This window comes from Eucyclogobius newberryi, unplaced genomic scaffold, assembly GCF_026437365.1.
Source record: "Eucyclogobius newberryi isolate DKJ021-1_F unplaced genomic scaffold, fEucNew1.0.hap1 SCAF_16, whole genome shotgun sequence".
Classification (NCBI taxonomy): domain Eukaryota; kingdom Metazoa; phylum Chordata; class Actinopteri; order Gobiiformes; family Gobiidae; genus Eucyclogobius; species Eucyclogobius newberryi.
In genome coordinates, this window is record NW_027315790.1 from 22,372,897 (window position 1) to 22,397,103 (window position 24,207).

Consider the following 24,207-nt stretch of genomic DNA (forward strand, 5'->3'; position numbering starts at 1 on the left):
AAGTTGCACTGATATGGATGCTGTAGCACAGACACAGGCATAACATGCAAACTACACTTACAAATACTCTATGCAATGAGATGCTAGAACAGTAGTGGGGGTCGTATACAATCTTCACTTAATAGGAATAAAAGTTTTTCAATATGAAAAGGAGCATATTAAGCAAAATAAACCTTCATAAGCTTCTAAACTCTTCTCTTCTCATCATTATGTCTCTCAAAGTTGTTGAATAATGTTTGAGTTAATCCTGTATTGTCCTTTAACCGAGGCTCGAGGGCTCAGAAAATTCCTGATCTCACCTACCCCATATCTCCGCCCACATCTTAGTAGCAATTATTTGAAAAGTTAAGACCCCTCAACAATAAAAAAAAAAATCTGTTGCTTGTTACGGTGAAACGTCACCGTAAAGAGGCGGAGCTTATCAAATCTGCAGTTTTGAATAGGAAGTCAATGGACCTGTTTCTATTATCAAGCCATTAGATCAATATTACGGTTCACAGAGAATAAAATGTAAAGTTGTGGTCTTCTTATTTTGTAGTTCTTTACTACAAGTACTTAAAAAAAACAAAAAAAAAACATATGTCTCTTTTAATAACCCAAAAAAGTGTTGATATTTCCCACACACCTGTCCTGCGGAGATGACATGTGGACGTCAGATTCCTCAGGTCCGGACCACCAAGCGCTGAGCCCAGACCAACATCCGCCACAAAATGTACCACTCAGCGCAGAGGAAGAGGAACTGTTGCACCTGGCCTTTTTTGTATATTGAATGAAGAATACTTGTTTAGACTTTGACAAACTTCATGACCCTCCAAGGGAACTTACTTAAAACCATCAGATATCCTACAAAAGTGCATACAAAGTCCAATCCTGTTTTTAAATTAAGTGAGTTTTCTATGGCTTTGATCATACTAATGTGTCATCTGGTAAAAGCGTCGGCCATTCTAACAGAAGAGAAAATGTTTTTTACCCATGGGAGAAATAATAGCAAGAGAATAGAAATATGCAAGTTAAAAATGAAGACAGACAAAAGTATAAGACAAAACCACAATGTACAATACCGTGTCTCTGACTATGTAGTAGTTATAGTTTTATATATATAGTTATTTGGACTTACTTTTCAATTACCCTTAGGGATGTCAAGATTATTCGGTTAATCGATAATCGTGGTTATTCATGTCACAATATAATCATAATGCTAAAGATAATAATTGTGACTACTTTAGGATTAATTCATAGATATTAAATGTTTTAATTCGATAGGCCTACGTGTAGCCTTATGCAATCTCACCTGGTGTTTATCACATCACTTTATTTTTTCATTTAGAAAGTTTGATTTCCTAAAGCTGAGGAACAATAAACAATAAAATAGTAATAATGTAAGCTTTCGCTGTTGTTTGGTCTCAGTAAACGGGAATAATCAATGAATGGTGATGTTTTTTCTTACAATAATCGTAAATGACATCCCTATGGTACAGGGCATACTCTGTTCTAAAGTTGTATCATTTAACCTGATCTTTGAGTTCATTCATCAATATATTCTCTCAATCCTAAATGTTTAAAGTACAACTCTGGCTGCATCATCACTGTCCCGTACCTTTACATCAGCATCTGCCCCTGCGCTGACTCAACTCTCCCAATGCTCTGTACTCGTTGCACGCGCCGTCCAAATGGGTCATCTCTGGTGCGCACCTACTTTTTATAACAGCGCTGTAACTCCAGACATGCGCCATCCTCGTCCCAAAGTGGGCAGTTCTGCTTTGTACAATTGGCTTCTTCACTTTCTCCCGTCGCACTCGCGTCTCTCCTCTGTCCTCGCTGAGCAGAGCCTGTACCTGCGCAGAGCATCTCTCCACACAGCACAGACGCACTGCAGCAGGAGGCGAGGGCAGCGGCGCAAAAAAGACGCACGGATTAATTGGAAAGCGCGCAAAAGTCGTGATAACTACCATGATGCGGAGGAGGAACCGGTAGGATCATTTCTTTGGACATTTTTATTTTTTAGAATTATTTGATTGGTGTTAGGTTTAATGTGATGTATCAATAATTTGCCTTATTAATGTAGAATCTATAACATGAAGTAGCAAGTTTTTTATCCTCTATAATTTGACTAAATTGCTTAACTCATGACAAATTTTGAAATTGAAGGCATTTATTTTCGACACTATGTTGCCAAGATAACTTGCCTACTGTGTTTCTAAAAATACTCCAGTCCCTGCAGAAGATGATGCTCTTTGTCTTAAGTGCCCCATTGTCTTGGCTCAGAGTAACTGCGTGTTTCTTATCACGTGACCTCAGTAAATGGACAGGTACAAATGTCTATGGGCCTTTAGGGGGTACATGAATCGTATTTCAGCCAGGAAATACATAGAAGTCTACTACCTCTTATAAGGCTAATAATGGGACTTGTTTATGCCTTAAGATCAGTTACACCTTTTTAATGGAGTTCTCTTGACTCTTATCGATACATTTAACTTTGGATGATACGCAGGTCATGAACAGCTTAGTGGCATTGCAGTTGCATTCATGATCCCTAGAGAGCGCATACTTCGTGCCATTGTGTTTGTTTAAATATCAACTTAAATGTATTCAAATCCCTGAAGTGTTTAAACTGCTTATACACTTAAGGGTTGATTGTGGGTTTAATCGTTGTGTCAATTAGCTCGCATCTACTTCTAATGTTACATTAAGTCTTGAATGGGAGAATTTAAATGGATTAATAAATAAAAAGGTTAGAATTGTAACTCATCTATATTATCCTGGCTGTATTCATTGACTTTTCTTTGCCTGTATCCATTGACCTTCCAAGAAACACACTTAAAACCATGACACATTGCCTTTAATCTAATGTCTTTTCCGATGGTGAAGCATCTGGTCTGTGGCTTTACCAAACTGCATGTCTGTCTGCTGTCTGTCTTGAAGGAGGACAAGAGCTTTGAAACATTCAGGTGGGGGGCTGAGGGAGTTTCAAAAAGGTTCAAATGAGGAAGAAGCAAGAAATATATATGGACGTAAAACAATATTTTCCCCAGAGCGAAACTTTGTTTTAAGTCAAGGAGTCTGTCCAGTTATTTACCATTGCGACACAGGGTCAGCCATGACGCTGAGCTGGACAGGCTTCAAGTTGTTCATTGAAAAGTTCTTTATAACACCTATGTATACAGTCACTATAATAGGAAAATTATTCTATATATATCTTCCAGTAGATCATTCTTCCTTGCACGAGCCTTACAATATTTTAGTTCTTATAGTAACCATAAGGAATAGTGCTAAAACGTGTCTGTAGCAGGAAAAAAAGTGTTGAAAAAAATAGCAGATGATAAATATTGCGCTCTTAAATTGCAGGCGTACATAAACTTGCAGAAGTAGATTTATTCAGTACAAAAGCCCACTTACTCGTATTAGTCCTGTACAGTGCTCTTCCATGTACTTCATCATGGAGTCATTAGTGTCACTTCTAGATGGAGCTTGCCTTGCACAGGTCAAAGTGGTGCGTCGGCATGTTGGAGTGAAACCAACAGTTATGTTTCTGTGGACTGAGCAAATGTGGGGTCGACCTGGAGTGACCCCAGGAGGAAAGGCCCTTCATGTGGCAAATGATAATGCCATTTTTTTCTTTGTTTGACAAATTTCCAGTACACCGTATTACAAAACGATTGTATCCATGGAGTTCATGAGAAATCACGACTTAACATTAGGTTGTGGTCACATGACTTTGATTAAAACTTTATTTATTATTAAAATTATTTTATGGTGAAATTTGCCTTTTGATCATATTGGAGATTTATTGACTGGTTTATGACTAATATATTTTTTGAATTTCTGGGACTATCCTATTGAAAGAAAAATGTCTTCTCTGTCAGCATTATAAACAAAAGCGATATTATTCTTTCACAATAGCATCATAAAATGGGGGCCTTATTCAGCCCCAATGATGATCGTTGTAATTTGAAAGGATTTAAAGCCATAAATTCAATAAAGAGCAGTTTATGGAGCCAATATCAAACAAATAATGAGAAGGTTCAACATTTGTGGACCATAAGTTTGTATATTTCTTTCAATAATGGCTAATCTCACGTAGAGTTATATATCTATAGCCTCCTGCTCTTATTCCAGAACATGACCTTGACCTATCCTAAACAAAATATAAAATCTTTTGTATAGTCAAATGTAAAAAATGTGGCCTGTAATCAAACAGCTGAAACCATAATCTTTGTGCTAGTCCCAATGCTGGAGAAATGGAGTGGAATGGGTCTGGTTTTGTAAACGATGTGTAAAATCAATATAATTACGTGCAAAAGGGTGGATGATTTGCTGTGGCTGACCTAAGAGAGGAAAAGAAAGCTAAGAAAGAAATTACTACCTCACTTTTACTGATTTTCATTTTTAAGTATTATGGCTGACCCCTTTTGCTTACTCCAGTGTTTCTGTGACACGGCGGCTTTGTTCAGCCTCTGTATTGCAGACTTAGCACTTTCAGGACATGTACTATAATGTATATTGTGCAAAAAGCTTAGCAGATTTATAATGCTGTTGTATCCATGAACAATAAAACAGAATCAATGCATCAAAAGAATGAATAGTCTAAACCTTGTCATGATACTAAAATGTGAAACCTGGTTTTCATGCTGAAGAAAAGGTTTGATACTTAATGCTGATTTTGACACCAAATTATAATAAGAAATACATTTTTTGACGATTAAATGTAATTTTCAACTTAAAGTATTAGTAGTTTTTAATGATAACACATGGTCTTATATTTGTTATGATGTAGATCATTCTATTGCTATCCAGGAAAGGTCCAATTTTGTCTCATGTGATTTTTTTTTTGATTTTTTTTCAGTATTGATACTTGTTTAGAAAAGTAAAGAAAATAATTTCCTTGAACACTTCAGGGTCCGTAAAATTGTCTCAAATGTTAACAAAAGGTCAAATTTTCTCCTTGGCTATTTACTTGAAGTATTCAGATTTTGAAATTGAATTAATCATTAAATAAGGCATTTCTAAACTCACAAAAACAGCCCCAGTTCTGTCACTGTGAGTGTCATAAAAGAAAGAAGGCATTTCCTAACCTCCTTCACTTGGCTAAAAGGGACAACGAATAATCAGGTATAATGACACACTAGCATTTTTTCCATCTTAGTCAATCGCGGCACAAACTCATGTATTTAAGATCAGATCCTGCTCTTTTCTCGGAGCTCCAAAAGCAACTCTTAGTGGTTTAAAACTTCCTCTCCTATCATTGAAAAGAGTGACAGAAAGCCAATAGAGGAACGGCATGCGAGTGTGCCAGTGCCTTGTCCTTTAATTTTCCCTTGAGGCCTTTTGTGAAGCCATGGGTTCGAAGTGAAAGCCCAAAGAGCAGCTGTATAGGCGGGCCGCTGCTGGCTCTGTAAAACTGTTCTCCTGTAAGGCATACTAATAGAGATAGCCGCGTGTGGAGTCTGCCCAGCTGGCCAATAGACACACAGCGCTCATTCAGCCGTCAAAGGGTCCCATTTAATGCGACACAAGTTACTGAGCGGTGTCCAGGCTTTTATTATACGCAACATGGATACAATATCGGCACTTGTTTAGTCCTGGTTCAATGGTCTCAAATTTTATGTTTTTGTCCCATTTGTGGGAAAGGGATGGTGAGAGATATGAGTAGTGTGGTTGTCAAGTGTACGGTTGTCAAGTGTGGTCAGCAACCGTTACCAGGGCAATCATTGCAAAACTAAACCTACTACTAAAAGGAAGGCAGTGTCATAGGGAAAAAACAAATTCCATCATAAGATTATTTCCTATCTGGGCTGAAATGTAGTCCTGATTTTCCTGCATAAACCAAGAAAAAACTACTACTTGTATTAAACATTTGAGACCAAATACTTTTATGAGCAGCCCATTGACTAAGACAATCTACCACAGTGTCTCTAATGGAGTTTGTGGTATTAGACTGAAAGTTTGGCTATAGAATAGAATAGCCCTTCATTTGTCCACCCGGGGACATTTGTTTGTAGCAGTTTGACCTAACTCTGCACATTTGCATGTCAACATAAACACAAGATATTGACAAAACAATGAATATAATTAAACCGGTAAGATGTTGAGTTATTCACGAATGCTATTGCTTGTGCGGTTTTGTTTATGAAACTTGTGGCCTATAATATTTTTTTTTAATTAACAATGGAGTGGGATGTAATCTTTGTGAATAGTAGTTTTCCAATTCAATTCAATTCAATTTATTTTGTGACACCCAAAATCACAGCAGTTGCCTCGATGGGCGACAGTGAAAAAAAAGATAAAAACAATGTTCATAAGGACATGGCAATATCCCAGCATCCCGTGTCCTTAGACAAATGTTCCAAGCTCCCTTGTTCTTAAACCCTCCTTCTCGGCCAGGAAATATAACCAAACCTCTTTGGGAAAAAGTAGAAACTTGGAGGAGTTCCACAGTGAAGGAGAGATCCGACTCCCTCAGACTGAGGCAGACGGACGGGAGATAGACAGTGGAGCTGGAGCCACTCAGGAGGAGAACCAGTTCTTCCAGGCAGATAAAGAACCGTCCATATGGAGTAGAGACCGTTTCTCCAGGGACTCGAGGAGCATCTGGATTTGTTTTAAACCATTTCATTGTTGCTCTGGCTTTATGTTTCGGGCCGTTGTCCTGTTGAAGGTCAACCCCCACACCAGTCTCGAGTATTTGGCAGATGCCAACAGGTTTTCTTCCATGATCCGAGAATCTTCCCTGTCCCTGTTGAAGAAAAGCAGCTGCACAGCATGATGTTGCTACCACCATGTTTGACAGGGACAGATGGTGTGTTCAGAGTGCCCTGTTAGTTTTTCACCACACAAAAAGTTCAATTTTGGTCAGATCAGACCAGAGCACCTTCTTCCCTGGTTGCCTTGTCTTCAACATGGGTTCTGGCTAACTACAAACAGGACTTCTTATGGTTGTCCTATGGACAGATTCCCAGTCCACCTGAGCTGTGGGTCTCTGCAGCTCCTCTAGAGTTACCATGGGTCCCATGGCTGCATCTCTGATCAGTGCTCTCCTTGTTTGGCCAATACATTTTGGTGGACGGCCATGTCTTGGTAGATTTGTCCTTGTGCTATACTCTCAATTTCTAGATTATTTATTGAACAGTACGCTGTGAGATGTTCTTCTTCTTTGGTATTTTATGGCAGTTGGTATCCAAGCGTTACATTACTGCCACCCACTGTAATTGTAAGTAGACTTTAGACTTTATTCTTCAGACTTTATTCTTCAGACTTTATTCTTCAGACCTTATTGGATGGATACCAACCACCATAAAACAAAGATCAGAAGAATGTAGTCTAGTCAAAGACGTAGAACTATAGTGGGTGCGGTAATGTATCACTTAGATACCAACTACCATAATGCACCAAAGAAGAATACTACTACTACTACTACGACTACTGATAAAAGCAAAATGGTTCCAATGGTAGAAACATTTTTTTCCCCCAAGCCACTATCTCAACAACGCCTCGAGGCAAAGTTACAAGTAAGATCCATCCATGGAGAGGAAGTATGTTTTTCATTTTTTTTTTTTTTTTTTTTAAGATACATCGCCATGGTTACAAGTGACCAGTCGACCCCACACAAGAAAAGTGATGAACAATGCACACTTTAATTGACTAAAAGCAGCAGTAATTGTAGTAGTTCCTTGGCACTTTCAGGCAGTGACAGAAGACAGTATTATGCAAACCGGTATGTTAATTTGTGAGGTTGTGTGAGGTCGCTCAGCTGCTGCTGCTGCTGTACAGGGTTAATAACAGGCTCAGATCTGATCCCTCTTTTCTCAGACACTGTGTCATTACAGCTGACGAGATGAATGACTGTGGTTGACGCTGCTCAAGGAAAACCAGGACTTATCCAAATAACGGATCCTCAAAAGAACTACATTATGATGCTATTTTAATTCACAAGCAGAAGAACACCAACCAGTAAAATAGTATAATTTTTTACAGTACATTTTATTTGGTGATTCTGTGCTGTCTAATTCCTATAACTTGTCTTCCATGATAAAACCGACCGTAAAGAATCTCTGGGGTTTTGACAACAATTTTAAAATGGAAAAACAAATTGACAGTGTGGTTAGAACAAGTTTTTATCAATTACGTCTTTTAGCTAAAGTCAAGCCTTTTTTAAATCGCACCGACCTTGAAAGGACTATTCATGATTGATTGATTTTAAAATTTTACTTTTTGTTTTTAAATCTCTAAATGGCCTGGCACCTCCTTATCTGGCCGAGCTTCTGTCTGCTCGTAGCCCAGGCAGGGTTACGAGCAGACAGAAAGAAGGTCAACAAGTCAGCTTCTACTGGACGTCCCCAGAGCCAGAGCCTTCTCTGTTGCTGGTTCCAGACTCTGGAACAAACTGCCCCCTGACTTGCACCATCACAGAACCTTTTTAAATCTAGGCTAAAAACGTATTTATTCAGACTGGCTTTTAACAATCTGTAATGTAATGACACTTTATTTTGTACAGTTTGTTTTTATTTAGTTCTATGTTCTGTATTGCCTTGATTTTATTGTGAAGCACTTTGGTCACTTTGAGTGTTGTAAACACTTTGAGTGTTGTAAAGGGCTCTATAAATAAAGGTTGATTGATTTGTTTTTTTAATGGTAATCAAAGTGTATTTGCCCCTCCTTGATCTACGTTTGGTACCAGGAATTTTAAGTCTGGAAATGCTCAACTTTCAAGCAGAACAGTAGATTGACTTTCTCATATTAATTATCAAGGGCAATACCACAAAACTGGCTCTGAATACTGATGTAAACAATTCATAATGCAAATAGACCACCAAATTGATTTGGTTTGATCAGTGAAGTGTGTCATGCTCCTGACCCAACGCTAGAAGACTATCAGCGGCTAAATGTGTGTGAAATTGCAATCCAAACAGATGAGAAATAATAAAACGATGTGTCCTATATGTCCATGTTGAATCTGATTGTTCAGTGTTTCTTTGTTTTACAGAAATGTCCAAATCCTGTCCCTGCTCTGTGCTATGTGCCATCTCTCTTTGGCCTTCCCTGCACTTACACCACCTACATTTGGTGAGTATTACTTATAATTACATTACAGACAGAGCCGCCACAATGGGGAAGGCAAACCAGGCAATTGCCAAACATGACTGCATTAACCAAAAAAAGCCTGGAAAACAGTTAAGAAAAGCAAAGTTTCCTCTTAAATAAGAATTGCTACCAAACAAGCATTTTTATTTGTTTGTCTTTTTCTTTGCAGCCAATAGAACACTGGATCTTTTTATAGAGCTGTTCATATATATATTAAATGTAATTTCAGATTTTGCAACATGACCCCAAATTAATATTTCAGCAAATATTGCATTATTTATGACAGAATTTTGGCACAGTGGCAACGATAGTGAGCCACATAAGCCAACTCAGGCCAATTCCAGGTCATTGTGAACTTTCAACATCCTCATGATTTATAAAGATCAGACATGATCAGGGTTAACCCCTAACCCTAACCCACAAAAATGCATACCAGCTTGTTTGCTTGCCCATTTCTCCTAAATGCCTTTAAACCATTAGAGACAGCCTCAATAATGTGCAAAAATGTTTCATAATAGGGCCTTCATCAAGTTATTTGAATGTAGAAAAAGAGGTGTTTAATATCAATGGGACTTTTATTATACACTCTTAACCCATTCAAATGGAAGACTAAGCAACATACTAATGTTTGACTTTACAAAATTCACCTATCAGTGGTTTTATACCTGTTTTCTACATGCAGAATCCAGCACAAATCTCCAGGTGAAGATCCCTCTCTCAGATGTTATACAGGCATCTTTGGGCAGCTCGGTGGCCCTGCCCTGTTTCGTGTCTCTCTCCTCTGCACCTTCCGCCATCGAGCCTAGGGTGAAGTGGACGGTGGTGTCTGGTGGGCTAGAGCAGCAGATTCTAGTGGCCCGGGGTCAAAGGGTGAAGGTCAATGACGCGTTTAAGGAGCGCGCTTGGTTGCTAAACTACTCCTCGTCTCCGGATGATGTAACACTGTTTCTGTCGAACGTCCGCTCCAACGACTCGGGATATTATCGCTGTGAAGTGCAGCAGGGCCTGGAGGACGCCACTGACCTTGTGCAACTCAAGGTTAAAGGTAAATAGTATTGAAAAGAACAATTGATCATCATGTCTACAAACAGCGACATAGTGAGATAAGGGTTTGCCCTTAAACAAGGGCGGGTTCAAGTATCACTTTGCTATAGATCCTTCAACTATAATGTCGGTTTGCCTGTACTCATGATGTAAATTTAACTGACCATCCAGATATCTCTGGTGCAGCTTAACAAAATTGCCTTAAAAAGTGACTGAAATCCTGGATAAAATTGGCATGCAAAATTACCTGAACCTACATGGCAGATCCCCATTATGAAAAAAAACAGCAAAAAAACCCTGATATGAATAATTTTGATCTAAATAGGGGTATTTTGATAATCAATTATTCTTTTGATCAATTATTGGTCATTGTTTCAATCAAAAAATTCCCAGGATATAACATTTATTCTAAATTTGACCAGTATGAAGCTAAAGGAATAGGAAAGAAAAGGATAGAAAAGGTTTTTTTCCATTAAAAATCATTTCTGACGTCATGGTGTAATTACGGCCCATGGCATGTTTTCGAGTCAAAACAATTATCTCAATACATGATAGATCAAAAGGTTTTAAAATGATAAGCTTACTTTCCCCCCCTACAGAATAATGACCTTAATGCACAGTGTACAGTACAGTAACAATTGCCTTCCTGTTCCTTGTCTCAGGCGTCGTCTTCCACTACAGAGATGCTATGGGCCGTTATGCCTTTTCCTTCCCACAGGCTCAAAAGGCGTGCGAGGCGATTGGGGCAGAAATAGCCACCCTTGATCATCTCTTTGCAGCTTATCATGACGGATATGAACAGTGCGACGCAGGCTGGCTCGCAGACCAATCTGTCAGGTAAAAAAAATCACTTGGATATTTACTGCAAGAGATGTAACAATATCCAAATTGCTCTGTTCAATATGATCATGATATGCATCTGAATATCTCAATATAATATTGTTTGCAAAATAACAGCATATTAGAAATGATTGTCCTTTTTGGGAGGACATGCAGCACACAGTCAGGGTCAGGAATCTAACTCAAGACGCTGCGGCCGGCTGCACCTGGAGCCCGGCACACGTGTGCTGTGCCTTAACCACTCGACCACCGGGCAGCACTGATTTGGATGTATAATTATTTGGAATATTATTCCAAATTAACAGTTATTATGTCATGTTGTCTGCTCTGAAATTGAGGAATTGATACATGTAAGCAAAGGAGCTTGTAATTGAATACATTGTGACAGCGCATTATATAATTGTGAGACTTGATACAATTTTTTGGTTATTGTTACATCCCTTATGTTTAGACTCCATACACATTACATTTAATTATAATTTGACTTTGAATTTTAATGTATGACTTTATGACTTTTAGGTACCCCATTCAATTGCCACGTAAAGCTTGCTCTGGAGACATGGATGGGTATCCCGGTGTGAGAAATTATGGCAAGATGGAACCAAACAGCTTATATGATGTGTACTGCTTTATCGATCATATTGATGGTACTGAGCTCAAATACACATTGCCCCAATCTCCAAGGATCATTCTGTACCATTAAAAGTTGTTTATGCATTTATTGTAGGTGAGGTGTTCTTTGAGCCTGCCCCGCAGCAGTTGACCTTCCCAATGGCGCAGGCTTATTGCAGTGAGTTGGGGGCAGAGCTGGCCTCCACTGCCCAGCTGCATTTGGCCTGGAGCGAGGGCATGGACCGCTGCAGTCCCGGGTGGCTGTCGGACGGTAGCGTGCGTTACCCGATCGTTACCCCCAGGGAGCGTTGTGGAGGCTCTCAACCCGGAGTCAAAACTGTGTACCGCTTCAGCAACCAGACCGGATTCCCTGAACCAACAAGTCTTCATGACGTTTACTGCTTTAGAGGTGAGTTGCTATTACTGTTGATTTATTAGCTGCAGAATTATAGTGTTAATTCTTTCTGTGACTCTCTACTTTGAACATATAATCTGTGCATCAGTGTGAGAGGAGGACAATTTTGTGACTCGGAATATAAGTGCAGGTGATGAACAGAACTGAACCCCAGGCGTAAAATAGAATAGAGAATCCACCTGAAACAAAAGTGTCAGTAAAGGAACAAACGACAGATAAACAGTAATGTGTCACGGACAATACAGTAATAAAAATGTAAGAGTAATATGTTTTAAAGTCTAGTTTGTGTATTCTGTTGTACAATTTACCAATCTAGGATGAACACAGTTCTGTTAAACTAAATAGCTTATGATTATGTAAAGCAGTTTTGATTACTTTGCGTACAAATTGTTATCTACAAATTAACTTTCCTTGCCTGTTTGTCTCATGTTTATGACATCATTTCACATTTTCCCTGTACTTTGTCCTCTGTAGGTAATGGCATTGCTCCCACTGCGTCTGCCATCCACTACGCGCCCGCTGAATCTGAGGACATTGTGGAGAACGTTGTTATTCTCACAGAAAAAGACCAAGAGCTACAGCTGCACAACACCGAGCAAGTGGAGAGAGAGGCCCTGAGCTTTCTAGAGTCATTTTCAGCTCCTGTCATTGAGAAAACCCCTCCAATAGCAAACACAACTGAGTCCAGCCACAACACAACAGCTGAACCAGATGACATTGATTTAAATAACGCAACAGCTACAGAAATCCCACTTCTCCATGAGGAGTTAGAGGAAGAATCACTGGAAGATAACAATACAATGCTTGAAGACGGCAATGGAGAAGAAAATGTTAACTCAACTTTTGATAATGCAGAAAATGAGACTGCAATGCCACACGTATTAATGATCCTGAATCAAAACCGTTCAAGTCACAATGAAACACAACACATTTCTTCTTCAACTTTTGAGCAGAATCAACTTGAAAATGCCACAGATTTTTCTGACATCAAAAATGAAACTGCACTTACCGATGAGCCGACTGAACTGATTGAGATAGAAGATTCAATGCAATCCAATGACACTGAAGTGGACAGCTCTGAAGAACCCATAGAAGAGACTATGATGGAGGAAACCAATACAACTACAATACCCACAATGCATCTGGAGGAGTCTGAAGTTGTAGAACCGGTGGAAATTTCATTGACAGAGGCTCCAGAAAAGGGAGCAGTAATTTTGACTGAACCAACGCAGGCTGTGACATCTTCCACTGAGGAGGCAACAGACTGGATTTCACAGAATGGATCTGGAGATGATGATTCCCAAGGTAAAACTACAAACACAATACAGAACACAGCCCCACAATTGAAATCGTTAAAGTTCTTGTGTTCGAGTGGCTAGCACATATGCCTTCTTGTGTGAGACAGGCCCGTGAGTTCAAATCTGGCTCTTGACAATTTGCTGCATGTCATGCCCCAGTCTCATCCACATTTCACGCTGCACTGTTGAATATTTATAATTTACATTTACAGTAAAATAACATTTTTGTAAAAACAGTACAAATAATTTTTCTCCAATATATGATACTTTTTAAGATACAAAAAGGATCATCAGTAAAAAAAAGAACAAAAAAAGAACAAAATATGTCAAATAAAACCAGAGAATCCTAGTTTCCCCAAATAATATAATTTGAATCTATTACAAACTCATCTACGGACTGGACACAATAGCAGTGTGGTCATACCCTCTTTGCACTCAAATAAAGCTTTATGCATAAACATTACGTAGTTTTTTTCCCCTGAATAAAATGAAAAAAGACTGATATCCGATTTTCTAAAAAGTCCAACTTACACAATATATTGTCTATTGCTACCCATAATATTACCACTGTATCACTCATGTGTGTGCACAAGCATGGTGTAGTGTTATTCTTAATTCCATAATACAAACTATCTAAACTTTGCTACGTTTGCTCTTTTGCAGAGATTGACACAGATACAACTCTGCACGTTCTTACTGATTCTCCAACTTGGGCCTTGTCAACTACACCTGCACAATCTGACCTGCCCAGAATCACACCAACCCACAATAAAGCCCCAAATATAACCACGCCACCTGCGAAAAGTCTTATCAGGCCAAATGAAAGTGTAGAATCTGAAGATGCAGCAATGGTTGAAAGTGAAGAATTTAAGCTAATCACAACCAATTCTGACAACCTTTCAGAGTCTAGTGTAAGTTTTGGCACCACGGATTCTCCAGAAGTGTCTTATTCATCTATGAAACCAAACTACAGAGAGTATTTGGAGGCTGTGACTGATGCTTTTCAAGAGGCAAGTGGACAAGAACCTGAAACTGTGATGACAATTGTAGATGAGCTCAAGCCAACTTTGGAAGATGGCATTACTCCAACGACAAGCCAAGATGATCTGGAAGGAGAGTCGCTGGAGGATGAAAATGCAATTATTGATGATGAGGAAAATATTCACCTAAAAGAAGTGGTCAATTCAACTTTGGATGACGGGGATGAAGACACCCAAGACAACATTACTACTGATTCAAATGTTGAGAGCCATCCAACTGAAGAAACTCTTACCCCAAGTATTGAAATAGAGCTTCTAGTGTTGCCAACCAATACAACTACATCACAGGAACTTGAGCTTGAAAGGAAAAACCCAACGCTGGCCCATAACTCTCACAAAACGACCACGGCAAGACCATATTGGACCAGGCCTTTGACCACTGCTGTCCCAAAAGTCTCCCATGAGACGTCATCACCCCAAACAGTGACAGTGCACATCCCACCAGTGGACACCGGCCGGGGGGCCCACAAATTTAGTCCGACCCCGTCTCCCTCCCTGCGTATCTTACCAATAGAGAGGGGAGCTATAAGCAGGGCAGGGAGAATTTCAGGTAAAGTTGAAGTATATCTCTTCAGCCTAACTGTTCTCCTTTTGCTCCTCAACACAATGACGTACTAATTGTCTGTCCATCCCCAAATCCTAGCTTGCTTCACCCCCTTTTTACTTCTCAAATCAACTTCTTCACCACTTCATCTAAAAGATACTCACCTTTGGGACAGTTTTCCCTTATGCATGATGTCTCCCTTCACCTTGACCCAAATCTGACTTCAGTGAAGTACTGTGATAGTTTATAGTGTGTGTGTTCCTGTTTTAGTCTTATGATCGAACTTACCTTGGGTCAAAACTTACCACACAATTTAATAAATGACATGAAAATAGATCTGAGAGATCTGGGCGGCAGTCGACAGCAGGGGCCTCGATAACCAAATCTCGCTGGGGGGGAAAGAGCCTGAGCTTGTGCGGAGTTTGAGCGGTACCCACTAGATATAGTCGGCCTCACCTCCATGCACAGGTCAGGCTCTGGAACCCATCTACTCGAGAGGGGCTGGACGCTCCACTTCTCTGGTGTTGTCTGTGGGGAGAGGCGGCGCTGGTGTGGGCTTGCTAATGGCCCCACAGCTCAGCCGCCATGTGTTGGAGTTGGAGTTCCCAGTGAACACCTTCAGGTTGGGGAATAGCCTACGGGCCGAACAGCAGTGCAGAGTACCCGGGCTTCTTGGAGTCCTTGGGAGGGGTACTGTGCATTGCTGTTCGGCCATAGTCCATCATAACAATGAGAGACCTGTCCCTACGTCTTCAGTTGGGGACAGGTCTCTCACTGTTGTGACGGCCTACGGGCCGAACAGCAGGGCACAGTACCCGGCCTTCTTAAAGTCCCTGGAAGGGGTACTAGACGGCTCGTAGGCCGACACAACAGTAAGAGAACTGTCCCTACGTCTTCAGGTTGGGGACAGATCTCTCACTGTTGTGTCGGCCTACGGGCCGAACAGCAATGCACATACCCGGCCTTCTTGGAGTCCCTGGAAGGGGTACTAGACGGCTCGTAGGCCGACACAACAGTAAGAGAACTGTCCCTACGTCTTCAGGTTGGGGACAGATCTCTCACTGTTGTGTCGGCCTACGGGCCGAACAGCAATGCACATACCCGGCCTTCTTGGAGTCCCTGGAAGGGGTACTAGACGGCTCGTAGGCCGACACAACAGTAAGAGAACTGTCCCTATGTCTTCAGGTTGGGGACAGATCTCTCACTGTTGTGTCGGCCTACGGGCCGAACAGCAATGCACATACCCGGCCTTCTTGGAGTCCCTGGAAGGGGTACTAGACAGTGCACCGACCGGGAACTCTGCACCCTCCACCGTCCGATGTAGGGAATACTTTGAGGACCTCCTTAATCCCACTGTCACGTATTCCGAAGAGGAAGCAGAGACCTTAGACTCGCAGGCTGACTCGTCCATCACCCAAGCTGAAGTTACTGAAGTTGTTGGCAAACTCCTCAGTGGCAGGATTCCGGGGGTGGATGAGATCCTCCCTGAGGATGTTGTAGGACTGTCTTGGCTGACACGTCTGCAACATCGCGTGGCTGTCGAGGACAGTGCCTCTGGACTGGCAGACCGGGGTGGTGGTCCCTCTGTTCAAGAAGGGGGGACCGGAGGATGTGTTCCAACTACAGCGGGATCACACTCTTCAGCCTCCCCGGTAACTTCTATTCCAGGGTACTGGAGAGGAGAATCCGACCGATAGTCAAACCTTGGATTCAGAGTGGTTTTGGTCCTGGTTGTGGAACACTGGACCAGCTCTATACTCTCCATCGGGTGCTCGAGGGTTCATGGGAGTTTGCCCAACCAGTCCACATGTGCTTTGTGGATCTGGAGAAGGCTTTCGACCGTGTCCCTCGAGGTGTCCTTTGGGGGGTGCTCCGGGAGTACGGGGTCCGGGGCCCTTTGCTCAGGGCTGTCCGGTCCCTGTATGACCGGAGCAGGAGCTGTGTCCGCATTGCCGGCAGTAAGTCAGACCTGTTCCCAGTGCATGTTAGACTCTGCCAGGGCTGCCCTGTGTCACCGGTTCTGTTCATAATTTTTATGGACAGAATTTCTAGGCGCAGTCAGGGGTCGGAGGGTGTCAGGTTTGGGGACCACAGGATCTCATCTCTGCTGTTTGCAGACGATGTTGTCCTGATGGCTCCATCAAACCCGGACCTTCAACATGAACTGGGCGGTTTGCAGCCGAGAGTGAAGCGGCTGGGATGAGAATCAGCACCTCCAAATCCGAGGCCATGGCTTTCGACCAGAAAAAGGTGGCTTGCCTCTCGGTGGGTGGGGAGTCCTTGCCCCCCACCCACCTGGAGAAGGCAAGCCACCTTTTTCTGATCGAAAGCCATGGCCTCGGGCCAAGTATCTCGGGGTCTCGTTCACGAGTGAGGGAAGGATGGAACGTGAGATTGACAGGCAGATCAGTGCAGCGTCTGCAGAGATGCGGTCGCTGCATCGGACTGTTGTGGTGAAGGAGGAGCAGTCGAAAGACAAAGCTCTTGATTTACCGGTCAATCTACGTTCCTACCCTCACCTATGGTCATGAGCTTTGGGTAATGACCGAAAGGACAAGATCGCGGATACAAGCGGTTGAAATGAGTTTCGGGCATGTCCCACCGGGAAGAGACCCCAGGGAAGACTCAGGACACGCTGGAGGGACCTACGTCTCTCGGCTGGCTTGGGAACGCCTCGGGATCCCCCCGGAGGAGTTGGAAGAAGTGTCTGGGGAGTGGTAAGTCTGCGAGTCCCTGCTTAGACTGCTGCCCGCGACCTGGCCCCGATAAGCGGAAGAAGATTGATGGATGAACATGAAAATTGAATGTAAAAGCATTTATGTTGATGCTACAGCACTGATTGCAGACTGTATATAATGCACTGATTGTAGACTGCATACAAGGGATGGATGTAGAGCAATAGCACAATGTGTTTAGAACAAAAGTTCGTTATCTTAATTTTTTACTTTTAAACTCAACACAATGTCCGGTATGGTTTTTCGTGTCCATCTTTTCACTTCCAAACAAATTAGGCTTGAGAAGACGAGTTGTGGAATTGACAATGGCCATTTAGTCACAAAGTAAACACTGAGTCTCAATGTCAAACAACCATTCACTATGTGACTATTTTGCTTGCCCTAAAAACACCCAACTGCGATAAAGGCGGATATGCTGGCTCATTAATCCATGCCTTTGGCACAAGCATCAAAGCCACAACCTCTTGTTAAATGTCAGGAAACAAGAATCGCTCCATGCTCGATAAACAACATTCAAACAAAAACACGTTGGCTTTCACTGTTGCTACATCCACTTTATATACAGTCTTATTTTGACACGACTAACCATAAATCTTGTGTTTAATGTCTGTTTGTTATTAATGTAAATATGCAGCACAATATTATGTTTTAGTCTATTTAACAATAGGTGCCATGTTCTTTAATACAGATTCCATCTCTTTCATATCACATTTGTATTGTCTTTTCAGGTGTGACAATGATAAAGCCAACTACACCGCATTTGTTTTTGTCTCATCTTGTACAAAACTGTTCTTCAGTGCAGACAGATTTTTGATGGGCGTTGGACAGTGCAAGCGGTGATCCTCAAAAACCCTGTACTGAGCTCAACAGTAGTTCTGTCACAACAATTACTATCGACTTATCGTTCAATAATTGGTAGATGGAATATTGTAAGAACAGTTTCAATGGGAGCTCCATATTTATCTTACCTTTTCTTTGCAATAGTGTTTTTTGTTTTGCTTTTAAAGCCGCTACCCGTGTGACCGTGTTTTGATCGCGATTGCCCCGACACTGCATTCTCGTAGACTTTATTCTTTTACGACTTGTTGTTGTTGTTGTTGTTTTATGGCGGTTGGCATCCGAGTGTTGCATTACCGCCAGACTTTATTCCTCTATTTATTCTTCAGACTTTATTCTTTATACTGTAGGAACAACAGAATAACAACAGCAACAACAGTCTAAGGAATAAAGTCTGGCGGTAATGTAACACTACGAAAAGTCTGAGGAATAAAGTCTGGCGGTAATGCAACAATTGGATGCCAACCGCCATAAAACAACAACAACAACAACAACAACTGTAGGCTTTATTCTTTAGGCTTTATTCTTTATTCTTTAGACCCCCTCCCTGCACCTCCATCACCTAGCAACAGAGACCCGCCGCTAATGTGGATGCTGACGCTAATAAGACCACGGCACGAGAGGAAATGTTCCATCAAAAAAAAAGAGAAAGATATTCCTTTATTGTCCCACATGGGGAAATTAAGCGGAAGTGAAGGCATTAATTGCGCCCCTGCTGGCCAATTGTGAAAATATAAAATATCTGCATTGCACTTTTTTTCACGGCATCTCGAGAATATGAGTTTCAAACAAATCAGATGAGTTTTTCACACAATGGGTAGGGGGCGCTATAGAGTAAATTTGTTACATGGGTATTATTTCCAATCAGACCATAAAAACGCATTAGTGAGTGAAATATGAGCTCCCTAGATCAATTCCATTAGGCGTGACTTGTCCTTGGAAGGAATATACATTTGGGGAATATTTGTTAAAAATGTCTTTAGATGCAAAAAGTGTTGTTTTGAGCTTGATCGGACAAAAAACCTAGGACAAGTACGATTTTGAAAAAAAAAAAGTCAAACGTGGTTTATCATAGAGCGATGCTGCCAGGTGTGCTTTACTCGTCAAAGGTAGCTCTATCACTGTCCCCATTTTCATGTGCCTAGGCCAAAGAGTAAGCGTTTCCCGGTTTTTCTTTTTTGAACTAGTTGGTACTGTTGCAACGGGTTTAAGGTTCATTATCCTTTGATTACTATTTATCTGTTGCCCCTCATGTCTCATGTCATGCCCCAAAGGGATTTACTGGGATTATCCTGCTTTTGGATTTATGTGTTGGTATAAAATAGTTTTATAATTTATTGAGACATTTTTCTGCAACGAATTTTTTTTTTTTATCGTTAAAGTGCGTCTTGCTGAGATGACTGGCTCATCCTAACAACTATTTTAGTGAGGTAAACCCTCAAATTTGGTCATTTAACAGACACAAAGAACACTAAACCAATTCCATTTGGTATGAATGAAAATACATTTCTTAGATGTTAAGACTTGAGAAAACAGGTCTCTTTGCACATCTGCCTGGGTTATTGCTTTTACAGCAGCTCCTCCAATAAAACTAATGTAATGAGCAGTGACCTTTATCTGGGCCTGCTGCCATTCACCCAGTCGTTAAAATTACAGACAACTCATTTCCTTTTGTGCATTGACGTGGAGCACAATTTTCACTGCCACAATGAAGACCATGGACAGTCACAGATCTTTTTCTTTGCTTGTCTACTCAGCAAACTAAACGTCTTAGAAAATACATACTACATCCATTTTCAAAGACAGTAACTTTACACAAATGTCACAATATTGCCATTACACTTGTAGAAAGCAGTGATTACCGTTCCAAATCACCACTTTCTGAAAAAGGTATTTAAAAACACTTGTTGGGGATAATGATAGATGCCACAGACATCTTGTTTACTGGACGCAAAAGGAAACAAATAAAACTTACTTACCTACCTTTAAGATGTTTGGTTTGGATGTGCATGCCTTCACTATGAGTCAAGCTATTTTATAAGCTTTTATTCCTGTAAATGGTCAAGGTAAGTTGGATGTAAAGAAAAAAAAAGATAAAAATGTTACAATAAACATTAAAATAGTCTGCTGTGTGGTCTGCAAGATACATCTTCCAGCAAGAAATAAGAAAGTGTTGATTTATAAAGTATATATATTTTGGTGGAGGCTAAATTATGGTCTCCAAATGACTAGAATTACTTGAGATGAAGCTGAGAAAATAAAAGGCGACTGGACAGCTTGACTTTCTCATTGCATTGTCATCTGCTGCCACCTGTTGGCTTTAACGAATCATGACACCTGCATTATGTCAACTGGGACGTGGGATTTTTTTTTTTTTTTATCATATGCCACTTGTTTGAATCATATGCAAATTGTTTGGATCATATGCCACTTATTTGGATCATGTTCAGCTTGTCAATACCTCTTATGGTTCCGTATGTTTTCTATTGCCTGGTAAAAACGTTGAAGAATTAAGCAGTTTTTCCTGTTTTGTATTTCAGATGGCTGTTTCAATGACCCATGTCTGAATGGAGGGACGTGCACAGAACAAAATGGACAGATCAAATGCCTGTGCTTGCCCACATATGGAGGGGATTTATGTCAGACAGGTGAGTGGACTAAAACAGGGATATTTGTAGACTATGGACTTAAACCTGAATTATATGAATCTAAACCAGTATTTATGCAGTGTCCAAACCAGTCCTCGATGTGTATAAACAGGAGCTTAGGAACTAAACAAAAATTATAATAAGATACAATGGTAGGAGTTGGATGACCGATTAGATTCATGTATAATTATGCAGAATAATATGTCTCAGATGACACTTCCGGTAAATAGCAACAGATATCCCTTACTGTACTATATGGGTTTGTTTCAGAGTAAATAGCTCCTCTATTTAAGGGTGTGACGTACTAGAACCTTATCAGAAGAATTGAAGGGGCTACTTGGATGTGTGGCGAAACATATTCATACTTAAATCTGGTTTCTATTTGACATTTAAACAAATTTTAACGATTGAACCAGAGAAATCTAAGCAATGGTGTTTTCATCATCAAGCCCAAACAGAATAAATAAAAATATGGGTATCTTATAAACACAGGCGCAGATGATAAAGCGAAAAAATGCAATAATATACAATAACATAAAGCTAGTAAATAAACAACCAAAACTGTATGGTTTTGTGTGCCTTTACATCAATAATATTTGAGAACCCGTTTTATATAAAGTGTTCTTGGTTCATTTATCAGTTTGTATAAAACTCTTTGTGATTTCAGACCTTGAGCTGTGTGAGGTGGGCTGGGATAAGTTCCAAGGCTTCTGTTACCGTCACTTTGGTCGGCGTCTGAGTTGGGAGGTGGCGGAGCAGCACTGCAGGATGATGGGAGCGCATTTAGTGTCCATCATGAGCCCCGAAGAGCAGGGCTTTATCAACAGTAAGTTTAGTCACATCAGTTTTGAACTCTATAATAAACTGTATCATTATGTATTGTGTTTTGCTTTTAGATTTTTACAAAGAATACCAATGGACTGGTTTGAATGACAAGGCTATTGAGGATGATTTCCGCTGGTCGGATGGCAACCCTCTGGTAAAGACAAACAGCAAAATCTAATACAACTTTTAATATGTTGGCATCCAACATCTGTAAGGGAGGCCCAGGGATCAAGGTAGTTTGCGTCAGAGAGGGCATCAGAGACATAAAATTACAAACATTTCCACCACCTAAGAACAAATTTAGCTTTCCAAGTATCATATATAAGCCTGAGCTACAGCAATGTCTAAATTAGGGCTAAACCAGGTCTAACATACAGTAAGAATACTGTAATACTACAGTAAGAACATACATGAATATAAGAAAAAAAAGTTGTCATACATGCATCCAAAACATCTCAAGCCATGAGTAAACATTGTGCTAGTCTGTTTAAAAGAAAACATATCTGATAAATAACTTGACAGCAGGAAAAAAACATGTACAACAGGAACAACTGTAGTAACTCTTAGGATAAGCCTTGAGATTTAAAGCATGTTTTGTGTCTTTAGCTGTATGAGAACTGGTACAAAGGGCAGCCAGACAGTTACTTCCTGTCTGGGGAGGACTGTGTGGTGATGGTGTGGCATGACAACGGGCGCTGGAGCGACGTGCCCTGCAACTACCACCTGGCCTACACCTGTAAGAAGGGCACCTGTGAGTATGAGTCAAATCCAAATCCCTGACACTTTTCCAGGATCTACCTCATAAAGAAATATAACTTTTTAACCTATAACCTATTGTAGGAAGGTTGAAGGTTTTGAGTTTCCTGTTTGATTGTTCATGCTTTATTATTTTATTCGTATTTATCATATGTAAAGTGGTACCAATTCAACTCAATACACCGTACTTACTGTGTGTGTGATTCAACGCAACTCTTGTGTCTCTTCCAGCTTCTTGTGGTCCTCCCCCCAAAGTCAGAAATACCTCCATATTTGGTAAAGTTAGACAGAGATATCCCACGAATGCAGCCGTCCGTTATCATTGCACCGAGGGTTTCCAGCAGAGACTGAACCCCGTTGTCAGGTGTTTGTCCGGGGGCAAGTGGGAGAGGCCCCAAATCCAGTGCATCCCTGGTACGAACGAGCATGAATGCCTTTTTCACACAATGAAGTATTCAAGATGCGTAACTTTTGTATTACTTTACAGAGCACGGGAGTCTAATCCAATCTAGTTCAACTTCAACAGACAACAGGAACCTGGCTGCTATTGAAGATGAATATGATGTTCATGAATTTGAGACTTCCAAAGAGAAGCCTCCGTATTGGGATATCAAGTTTTAGCTGTGTGTTATTAAAAAGCAATTGTTTTGAGGTTTCCATTGAAGTTTGAACAAAAGCACAATTTTCTACTATGACTGAACCCTAATATTAACAAGACCAGATTTAGAACCTTTTTTCATGTTTATGTTTTTGGTTGTATAAAGTCTACTCCAAAAGTTCTCAAACGTTTCACATCAGGTACCATTTAAGATCATATTTGGCTTTCCAAGTACCACCAGATCTAAACATGGACCAAATCAGGCCAAAATTAGGAATAAACCGGATCTGAAAGTAGATTTCTCTCTAAATGAAGCAAATACTCGTGTATCATTATTGATGAGAAAGGTTGGTCTCTACTCAAAGCTCAAAGTTGTTTCTGTGTTCCAATTTTAAACTTTTATGTGGTGTTGCTGTGAGTGATTATTATTCTTTCTTTTTTTTCAGTTACCAAACTACAGATAGTTTATCTGGTCTTGATATTTCTGAGATGTCCCCATTCAAATGCATTCAGATTTAAGTTTTATGTGTACGGTAGCTTATTTATCTGTTCCAATGTGAGAATTAAAACAAACTCAACATTTTGAATATAGAAATTAAGAATTGTCCTGTAAAAATGCATTTTATTTTCACAATTAGGCAACAGTATATTTGATGGTGTTTCTAATAATGTCCACAGCACATCCTCCTAAATTTGTGTGTTTTACTCTTTTGTTGTGTTTCAAGGAACTTTTACTGAACATGGTGCTAAAAGCTTATCCCACAGCCAGTGATATTGGTGGGTTATTAGAAGTTTGACATTTTAACTGTCCATCCACTCAAACTATAGGCCACACCACATGTATTTCTCCAGAGCAGACTCAGTTTTGTTCATCAGCTTTATGTTGTAATAAAGTTTTGTAGAACAGAACCAAGAATAAACTCCTTTTCTATCCCAA

At 40.5% G+C, this 24,207-nt stretch overlaps 1 protein-coding gene across 1 annotated transcript; it reads left to right on the forward strand.

Annotated features, from left to right (window-relative positions):
* The first annotated feature begins 1,666 nt into the window (after positions 1 to 1,666).
* Positions 1,667 to 24,207, forward strand: LOC140361513 (brevican core protein-like). Its single transcript, XM_072447225.1, has 14 exons — positions 1,667 to 1,970; positions 8,981 to 9,060; positions 9,761 to 10,123; positions 10,785 to 10,959; positions 11,482 to 11,609; positions 11,690 to 11,983; positions 12,464 to 13,294; positions 13,951 to 14,877; positions 20,984 to 21,091; positions 21,759 to 21,917; positions 21,988 to 22,070; positions 22,523 to 22,667; positions 22,904 to 23,086; positions 23,160 to 24,207. Exons 1-14 carry the CDS (start codon positions 1,951 to 1,953, stop codon positions 23,291 to 23,293), a joined length of 3,630 nt encoding a protein of 1,209 aa, XP_072303326.1. The 5' UTR covers positions 1,667 to 1,950; the 3' UTR covers positions 23,294 to 24,207.